Below are 10,791 nucleotides of genomic sequence, written 5' to 3' on the forward strand. Positions count from 1 at the left end.
TTGTATCGACAAATTAATTTAATAAAGTTTGGACCAACTAACTATTTTTTTTTTGTTTACAATAGAGCCAACGATGAATATTGAACTTTGATAACAAAAATAATAATGTATAATTCGTCCTTTGATATGTTCAATTATCTTTGGTTAAAAAAAAAAAGAGTTCATCTATCAACCGTGTGTATGTTTTTTCTTAACAAGATTTAATAAAAGTCTAAGCTAAAAACATTTGACTTTTTTGAATATAATAATGACAAGAGGGAGTAAATGTTCCCAAAAATGTTGATTTTTTTTTTTACCAAAATATATATATTTGACTTTTGACCTAATTGATTAATATCATTACATACGTATATTTGACAAAAAAAATAATGAATTTTGGCGGAAAAAAATATTAATTTACTAAAATATAATTGATCCCAAATGATAACGATGAGATAAAAATCTAAAAATCACAGCAACAAATAATATGTTGCCAAGTGGAGGAAGGAGACCCACTCCCTCCCCCACCCACTTCATTCTTCGACCGTTGAAAGTATTCAACACCAAATAATCCCTTAGGATTTCAACACCTCATTCAACTTGCCATTTCATTAACTTCAATCGTTGAATATTATTTTTCAACACCCCCATTGTAACTAATCTTAAGAAAAACCTAACATGTGTCCTTAAGACACTTGTTAGTATGCTATAGATAATAATTTTGTATTGGAAATCGTGCATTTTATTTTTTTAATGGTGTGTTTGGTTTATAAGAGAAGTTGTGAAGAGAGAAATATAGTAGATTTGATATATTGTTTGGTTGGAGAGAAATAGAAGAGAGATAAATTGGCTTATTTTTGAAGGGTCATGCTAATTTGTGCCCTAAGGGCACATGTTAAGCTACCTAAAAATAGAAATATAGCATTTAATGATACAAAGAATTTAATGTTTAAAGAATTGAATACACCACAAGTTCAATAAATTTTTTTTACATTTATCTTGTTAACATGTGCCCTCAGGGCTGAGGACTCATGTTAACAAGACCCAATCATTTAAACCATAACACCTAAACACTAAAACAAGCACTTATGAAACACATTCTTATAGAGAAACAAATACTTGTGCGGATGCTTTGGCAAATATAGGTTGCTCATTAGATTTGAATACTATGTATTTTGAATGTATGTCCTAGTTAAGTTAGATATTTGCTTGATGCGGATAGAAGGGGATTACTATTTCCTAGATTTATTCCGTTGTAATCTCTCTTTTTTTAGGGCTTAGGCCGTCATCTTTATAAAAAAGAAAAAAAAACTTATGAAACAAATACTTACAACAATAAATTGAACCTCATCTTTCATGCTTTCAATAGCACATCCACCGGAACTTTCACCATGGCTTACGGACTTTTCTCCAATTTCGGGGTTGTCTTCTAGTGTCAAACAAAAAAAAAAAGTTTGTTTCCAATTATTTTTTTACCATAAAAAATAGGTTTGTTAACAATTTTGATTCTTTATTTTTACTCACTCACAAAATTGGCCCTCCTTTTTTTTTGTTGACAGAATTGGCTTTCCTACTTTAAAATCATCTTTTTGTCTTTCCTTTTTATAGATTTTTTTGTCCCTCCATAATTTTGTCCTTAATATAGTGACAAACTTAAATATTTCATTTTAAATAAATTTTCTACATTAATATAGTGACAATCTCAAATATCGAATAAAAATCAATAGACCCGTGCGAATGCACGGGTCATTAAACTAGTTTTTTACTTAAAAATGTGATTTATATTTGTTAAATTACATGACATACCGTAGAATCATTCAGCTGTCGTCCAGGTGCAAATAAGAATCAAATAAGAATAGAAAAAAGGGTGTAAAAAACAGCCCAATCTATCTAGTACAGTTAAATGATCATTTCTCTCCCGACCCCCCACATTTCTTTTATACCCTCCAAAAATCCCATTTTGCCCTTGCGGTTTGAAAAAAATTTGCCAAAAAACTGCGGTTTATATTCACCGAAGCCAAATATTAGACCATTTCGGTAACTGCGAACTGAACATCAGCATTTTTGGTACACAGAAACCGGACTTCAGCTTGTTCGGTACTTGCGAACCGAAATGTCCTAGATTTTGGTACGTTGTTATCGAAAATTTCATTGGGTCGCTGAAATTAGGCTATTTTCGGCAGAAGTTTACCGAAATAATTATTTCGGTACCTGCGAACCGAAATGTCCCAAATTTCGGTAAGTGGTTACCGAAGTTTATCAGTATGTCAAATTCCTTCGGTTCGTATAAATCGAAGTACCCCCAAGGGCAAAAACGGAAATTCAGGAGTAGAAAAAAAATGAGGGGGGTCGGGAGAGAAATGATCCAGTTAAATTAGTAGTTTTTTTTTTTTGACAGTACAGTTAAATTAGTAGTTTATTTGGGCCCAAATAAGTAATTGAATTGAGCCCATTCTAAAATGAAAATTCTCCGGCTCACCGGTTCACCGGTCCGAACAATCGATTCACCACCCTCCCAAACCAAACTAGTAATTGAAAAAAATTTCTTGTTCTTGTTCTTTGTTGTTCTGGTTCGTTAGACCCTAATGGCGGGTTCTTCATCTTCAATCATGGACAATCTCTTCCAACGAACCCTCGACGATCTCATCAAATCCATGCGTCTTCAACTTCTCAACGAATCAACTTTCATTTCTAAATCAATTGAAGATATTCGTCGCGAAATCAAATCCACCGATCCACAAACTAAATCCACCGCACTTCAAAAACTAACCTACCTCTCCGCCATCCACGGCGTCGATATGTCATGGGCTTCCTTCCACGTCGTTGAGGTAATGTCATCTTCTCTCTTCTCTCACAAACGAATCGGTTACCATGCCGCATCAATTTCATTTCACGATTCAACTCCGGTTCTTCTCCTTATCACTAATCAGCTTCGTAAAGATCTTTCATCAACGAATCATTTTCATGCTTCACTTGCGCTTCATTGTTTATCAACTATTGCTACTCTTGACCTCTCGCGTGATCTCACTCCCGATCTTTTCAATTTGTTATCGTCTTCTAGGGTTTTTATTAGGAATAAAGCTATTGCTGTTGTTTTGAGGGTTTTTGATAAGTATCCTGATGCTGTTAGGGTTTGCTTTAAGCGTTTGGTTGAGAATTTAGAAAGTTCTGATCCTCATGTTGTTACTGCTGTTATTGGAGTTTTCTGTGAACTTAGTTCTAAGGATCCGAGACCGTATCTTCAGTTGGCGCCGGAATTTCATAGGATTTTGGTTAATTCTAAGAATAATTGGATTCTGATTAAGGTTTTGAAGATTTTTGCTAGGTTGGCTCCTTTGGAACCTAGGTTAGGGAAGAAGATTGTTGAACCTATTTGTGAGCATATTAGAAGATCTGGAGCGAAATCGCTTGTTTTTGAGTGTGTAAGGATTGTGATTACTAGTTTGAGTGATCATGAGTCTGCTGTTAAGTTGGCAGTTTCGAAAATTCGGGAGTTGTTGGTTGATCAGGATCCTAATCTTAGGTATCTTGGTCTGCACGCGCTTTCCGTTGCTGCACCGAAGCATTTGTGGGCGGTTTTGGAGAATAAGGATGCTGTGATTAAATCTTTGGATGATGAAGATTCAAATATTAAAATTGAGTCCTTGCGGTTGTTGATGGCCATGGTCTCTGAGAGCAATGTGGTGGAGATATCTAGGGTGTTGCTTAATTATGCATTGAAATCTGATCCAGAATTTTGCAATGAGATTTTGGGTTCTGTTTTAACCACGTGTGGTAGGAATGATTATGAGATCATTGTTGATTTTGATTGGTATGTATCTCTTTTGGGAGAAATGGCAACGATTCCTCATTGCCAAAAGGATGAAGAAATTGAGAATCAGCTTATTGATATTGGCATGAGAGTTAAGGATGCTAGATTGCAGCTTGTTCGGGTTGCTCGTGATTTGTTGATTGATCCTGCATTGTTGGGTAATGTGTACTTGCATAGGATATTGTGTGCCGCTGCTTGGGTGGCTGGAGAGTATGTACAGCTTGTGAGAAATCCACTTGAACTCATTGATGCTCTCGTACAGCCTCGGACCAATCTCTTGCCGCCGTCAATACGAGCAGTTTATATCAATTCTGTTCTTAAAGTTTTATGTTTTTGCCTGGACTGTTACCTTGATCAAGATGAAGGTACTGCGTCCTCATATTGTGGCAATTTGGCTGGTGGACAGTCAGAAATGTTTCTTGTAAAAACACACACTGAAGCTCCTGAATTAGTGGCAACAACACGTGAAGGTTCAAATTATGAACAAGATGAGGGCTTTAACCCAAGGAATACAACCATTGAATCTTCTGATGATCTGTCTGATGAAAACGATACAGATAGAGTTGGCACTCTTTTGTCGATGAAGAATTTCACACATGAATCTGTTGTAAGTTTATTAAATCGAATTGAATTAATTTTTAGTTCACTAACAGCAAATCAGGATGTTGAAGTACTAGAGAGAGCACGAAACATATTTGCCTTTGTACAGTTGGTTAAAGCAGAAATAATTGATAACTCAGGTCAGAATGTGGACAAGAAATATACTCAAGTTTCAGCTGTTATCAAATCGATCCGCGATGCTTTTTCCATGGAACTTGGTCCAGTCTCAATAAGTGCACAGGGAAGAGTTGCTGTACCAGATGGCTTAGTTCTTAACGAGAATCTTGATGACTTAAAAGCAATATGTGGTGATATTGAGCTACCTTCATCAAGTTCGTTTTACACAGGAGGTCCTCAATTTGGCACTGCTTCGGACGCTTCTTTGTCTAATCTTCTGAAAAATGATGAGTCAGGGCCATCAAATGAATCTACATCCTTGCTTGAACACCGTAAGCGGCATGGATTATATTACCTTGCTTCAGATAAGAGTGAAACTGTTCCAAATGATTATCCTCCAGCAAATGACCCCAAGGCAAACAGTAATATAAATGATGAAGCTGATGCGCTAGCCAAGTTGACTGAGCAATCACTTCTTTTGAAGAAAAGGACAAATCAAATGAAGCCCAGGCCTGTAGTAGTGAAATTGGATGATGGAGATGCAGCACCAATTCCAGACAAAAGGCCAGAGCCAATAAATGATTCTCTTTCTGGTGCCATAAAAGATGTTCTAGGAAGTGAAGCCAACCTAAGTGTGTCTCGAAGTAATCCTCTTGATAAGTCATCAACTAAGCGGAAAGGGAAGAAGAAACTGGGCACAAATCTTCCATCTGAAATGAAAGAAAATCTAGGTGATGCAGAAAAGCCTGATCCTGAAAATCCCAATCCGAGTAGCAAAAGTAAAGAGAGAAGACGAAGAGGTAAAGAGAAGATCGTTGAAGGGGAAGAACCTGAGCAGAGGGGAAAGAAAAAGAGTAGCCACCGACATGGAAGGCATAAAACTCATCAAAGGGCCAATTCACCCTTAAATGTGGTTTCCCAAGCACCAGTAATTCCTGATTTTCTTTTGTAGCAGTAATAGGATTTTGTTTTTGATATATCATCATCTGTTGTTATTGATTGAGGCTGTTTACCTGTATTTTTAGAGTTGAGCCCTTGAGTACTGTAGATTATTTGTTCATATAATTTTTTTGTCATTGGTTTTCATATCTTGGTATTGTTTTCTTCCGTTGTCTGTTTTCTGTACATGTTATAGAATGAGCATATTCAAGAAGTGTGAATTATCAAGTTGGATGTTGTAGCTAGCTGCCCTCTGTTTTTCTAGATATATGAAGGTCTTGTTATTGAAACATTTGCCATTGCATTTTAGCCTTGCTTCCTGAAATTCTCATGGTCTTGGTATAAGCTGTTTTATTTGGAGAAAACTAGTGGATAAATGCATCTTTTTATTATTCTGTATCAATTAAAGATCAAAATGTTGAATGTTTTTTAATATTAAGGGTAATGCTCTAGGTGTTTATGATGTAATGCTGTAACAGGGCGTGTGCTAAGAGATAGAGAAATTGATACAGTTTCTGAATTCAGTCATTGATGGAACAATACCAAAGTAGTTAGATTATGTAACTAACTAGAAGAATTGTTAGCTGTTTTTTGAGCTGAAACGAGTCTGTTATCGTGGGCATTCTGTATAAATTTCACATAATTTAAGTAGGTATTCTTATTGCCACTGGGCTCATTTTTGGGGCCAAACTGTAATATGCCTAAATCATCCTTAAAAAAGAAACATAAATCAATGCTTACCAATTTATTTATTGTAATTTCTTTTGGCGCCCTATTAGTTTCTCAATCCATATGCGATTTAAGTAGCGGATGATTTTTTTTCTTTCAAACTTTTCATTTTTAATCACCCGTTGTTTAAGTAACGAATGAGTAAAAATGGGTGCGCGAGAAATTCATGCCAAATTTATTTTATCATTGTGGATTGTATTAGATAATCATATATTGTAGTTTGAAAATGATATTTATCTTTTGATAATTGAGAATTTCTTTTAAGATGTCCACATTTAGTCCCTATCATCGTCAACATGGTATCAGATAAGTGTTGACTTGAATAATGAAAGTTACATAGGCATTCCTGTTAGCATACAATAATGTGCACGTGGCCAATCAAAATGTTACCTCATTTTTTTCTTCTCTACCGCACCTTAACCTCTCTTTTTATCATTTTGATCATTTGAGACATCCAAGTCGATGTGCATTAGTGAAAAAGCATGTACAGTTGATCACTTATACTGTGTATCTAAATGACATTTCAGTAGACATCATTAAGGGGATGAATTTCATAATATTTGTATGTTTACCATTTTTTGGTGCATCTTTTATGCGTTTTCATTTGTAGTCCTTAGTATAAACATTTTATTTTCCAACAAGACTTGAACATGATATGAGATGGAGAACATTCGTACCACCACCAGCAAGCATTTGCACTTTTTTTTGGTTAAAAATAATCAGATGTTTAGACAATAAATTACAAACATAATTTCAAATAGAATATTTGATGGAAAAAAAACTATTCTGGCGCACCAATGCTTGCATTATTGCGTATATGGTTTCATGATATGTTTCAACTAACAAGAATGAAAAGACTGGTTTTTAACTTTTTGCAAAATTGAAAAAGCACTGTTCTACCAACCATCCCTATTTGTAACTCATATTATGTGATGATTTTTCACACGCTTAATCAAACACACACTAAGATACTATCGCAGCCAACTTTCTAGCTAGACAACTGAAGACGTTTTCTTCTCTTTGTTTAACTCTAAAATTTCAAAAAATTACAATGAAAAAAATTTTAGAAACTCATATTATGTGATGTTCTTCCCAGCTTAATCAAACACACACTAAGATACTGTCGTAGCCAACTTTCTAGATAGACCACCAAAGAAGTTGTTTTCTTCTCTTTGTTTTTTTTTTCTTTATTATGTAGAGTCAATTAGTGAATAACTTATTTAAGTAACGATTTGACCACCATTACATTGGGAGATTTGATAGCCAAGCACTTGAGTTTGTTTTTTGCACACTTTCTAACCCTTTTCTTTTCACCATTAAAGATTTGTCGATACCAAATGAAATCTATCTTTGCACGCTAAAGCACCCTATATGTTGTGCCAAAAGATATATATTTGGGTCATCATATTCAAGTTGACGACACTTTTATGCAGTATTTACTTGGTGAAAACAAGGGTATACTATGTGATAAGATGCCCTCACTTTGGATCACATAAGTGGAGGCTAATCGCATTAATGCATGTATGTGTGGCTAGTACCCGACACTTGTTGTATAGTAATAAAAAGCAAAAAAAAAATGTAGAAAATCAAAGGCATCGGCCTAATATATGTCGCGGCCGAACTCTGAAATATCAAGGTCTCTTTTCTTTGAACAAGAGAGTTAATACTGGAAAAAAAAAATGGCTAATATATGACCACTATAAACTCCTAAAGTCTCCCTCTCATTGATATAATGAAATATAAGTTTGAAAAACTTCATAACCATTACATTCCACTAGTAGTACTTACTACTTAACAACAAAACTTAAAATATTCATTTTGGATATTCCTGGCATTTAACATATTTTATTCAAAGAACATTTACCAATATGAACTTCTCTATTTATCGACATATGATTGACATTGTAATCAAATTGCTTATCATTTTCATCATTAGAACCAGGTGTTGGTTTCTCTTCTTCATATCATAATTGTCCACTCGAATGGTAGTAAAAGTCTACTCAATTTCCACTTATCACGTTACATTTTTCTTGTATACTTTAGTGTATATTTGGTTCTAGTTTAGGAGCACTTAAAATTGAATAAAAAGATGTAGAGTTGATTTTTACATATTTATATCTTCTTGAATATAATTGATTTTTTTTTCCTATATTGAGTTGGCATATTGATCATGGTACAAGGCATGCAAATGCACGCTGAGAATTTCATAAGATGCAATATTTTTGTTCTTTTCAGTGGAGTAACCAATACCATTTAGTCATTTACAATGTTGGTTATTTCTAATACTATATATTAGTGATCTAATTAAAGTCTAAACTAAAATAATTTAATATTAACAATGGTCTAAAGTTTGATAGTGGGGGAGGAGGGCTAGGATGAAAATGGCCTAAAAAATATATCTATAAATGCATACCACGGTAAAGTTACATAATTTCGTATTGATTATTGAATGAACGGATAAGGAATCTCCAACTAAAGTAAGAACAAACTAAAAAGTTGAAACATAACCTTATAAGTGGATCCATTAGTAAAAGGACAGGTCAATATTTTAATGAAAAAATGTGTGCCATAGTTGTGTCTAACACATGCATATGTAAAGGAGATCTAAAGGTGATAGTTACGTTTCTTTTCATTTTATTAGAAAAATAGAACTGCATATGACATAAGAAAAAATCATTTGAGACTAGTATTTACATTGGAATAGTGAGGCATCACAACGCAGTACAAGATTCTTTTTCCTTTGGTAGAAAGTTTTTTTTTTAGGTAAAATGGTCTTATTTCATTTCATCGGTAGGAAATCAAATACATACAATGAGAAATATGTAAAAATAACTTGGACTATTGATCATATTTAAAGTGGCCAGTGTCGAGTACGTCAGATTAAGGTTGAAGTTGTTGGCAGTGCAGGTATCTACAAGTATTTGACATTCAAGTTAATAAAAAGTATGAAGTGAGAAATATAATGTTGTACTACAAAGGAAGGAGTATATATAGACCGTGCAGAGAGCCAACACCATTGATTGGATGATCGTCAATGGTGTGGAAGGGAATCAACAAACATCAATGTTTTGATTAGTCATAAAGGCCTTTATTTGTAGTTCAAACATTATACGCGGGTAATGTTCATGTCTGCCGTGACCTGGCAGAGAGGCATACAACCAAAATGGGAGTAAGTCCTAGGTTTTAGGCTGAGCACCACACTAAACATGGATCTAGGCTCAGTCCAGAATGTCTATTTTATAGTTCATACACTCCTACAATTTCAAGCACAAACAAGTATTTATTTTCGTCAAAAAATATATTTATTCTCATTTTGTTACAAGGTTTATTTTTTTATTAATTTCTACTGAGCACTTCAATCTCATGCATGTTTCAATCTAAAAAAGTGATGGGAAACCATTTAAAATAACCTTGCATATTCATGTCCCTATATCTTATGAATGAGAGGACTAATATATACCTGCTTTTCTTTTTCATATTAAAGGAGTACTACTTAATTTAAAAAATAATTAAGTGTAATTAAAATTATATACGATCATGCACCTATTATGTTAATTTTTTACGTTTTAAAATCTAAAATATATACCATAGACTTTTTTTGGGTACAAATATGAAATATCATAGACTAAACCCTAAAAAGCTCTTTCATATTTACTGTAAAAAATACCCCATTCAATATTTGGAGGAGGAGATATTCAAACTAGTTTCTCACCTAATTGAAAAGTCAGATTAATTACTACATAAGCAACCAACCAGGTGGCTTATATATATGGTCCTAATTCCTTTCATTTTTATTTTTTACAATAATATGGTCCTAATTCCTAAAGATTGTTATTTGACTAGTGATTGAAGAATAACTGGAATTTTATTAAGTTCCCATGAGTTTAACTCGGTTGATAGGGATATCACATATATTATGCAGGAAACGGAGTTTAAACTTCAGACACTTCACTTATTCACAATTAAGATGAAATTTCGAATCACCAAACTACGTACTATATAATTTTTTTAAAATAACTCAAAACAGTAATCAATTAAAGAACCCCCAGTTTTGTTTCTCTTATTATTAAATATATATATTGAAAAAACACCTTTTGTTCACAAGATTGCAATGACATAAGAGTTATTTTTGATAATGAACAGATTGGATGTGGTTTTTGATAAATGCGATGTGAGTCATGTGACAAGTAGTTTAAGAAAGTTTTCTATTTTCGCTACTAGTTAACTATGTGGTGAGTCCACCAAAAAAAGTATGTGGTGATTGCATAATATTTTTAATTTTTCATTGGTCTGTTAATATATATTTTTAATTTTAATTAATTTTTAAATTTATCACTAAATTCCCTAAAATAAGTTATAAATATGAAGTAGTCAGTTGCAAAAAAGAATACACCAAAAACTTTGGTTTAACCCTGACGAGAATTAGCATCAACGATAGGACGAGATTGGGGTACTTAGGGTACCTCTTAAGAAACATGGATCAAAGGTTTTGGAAGGCTTTCCCCATTCCCCTTTGTTGGGCAGTGCTTGTGTGGGGGTGTGCTACCTAAACCTGAAAATGTGCTTGAAACTCTCGCCTTACCAACAAGCAGACAATTGATGGTTGTTGGTCGCGA

At 33.9% G+C, this 10,791-nt stretch overlaps 1 protein-coding gene across 1 annotated transcript; it reads left to right on the forward strand.

Annotated features, from left to right (window-relative positions):
- Positions 1-2,446: 2,446 nt before the first annotated feature.
- On the forward strand, positions 2,447-5,674 carry LOC123914091 (AP-3 complex subunit delta). The gene has a single exon (XM_045965085.1). The coding sequence runs from the start codon at positions 2,565-2,567 to the stop codon at positions 5,457-5,459; it is 2,895 nt and encodes a 964-aa protein (XP_045821041.1). The 5' UTR covers positions 2,447-2,564; the 3' UTR covers positions 5,460-5,674.
- The last annotated feature ends 5,117 nt before the right edge of the window (positions 5,675-10,791 follow it).

The sequence above is a fragment of the Trifolium pratense genome, linkage group LG3 (assembly GCF_020283565.1).
Source record: "Trifolium pratense cultivar HEN17-A07 linkage group LG3, ARS_RC_1.1, whole genome shotgun sequence".
In the NCBI taxonomy this organism is placed as follows: domain Eukaryota; kingdom Viridiplantae; phylum Streptophyta; class Magnoliopsida; order Fabales; family Fabaceae; genus Trifolium; species Trifolium pratense.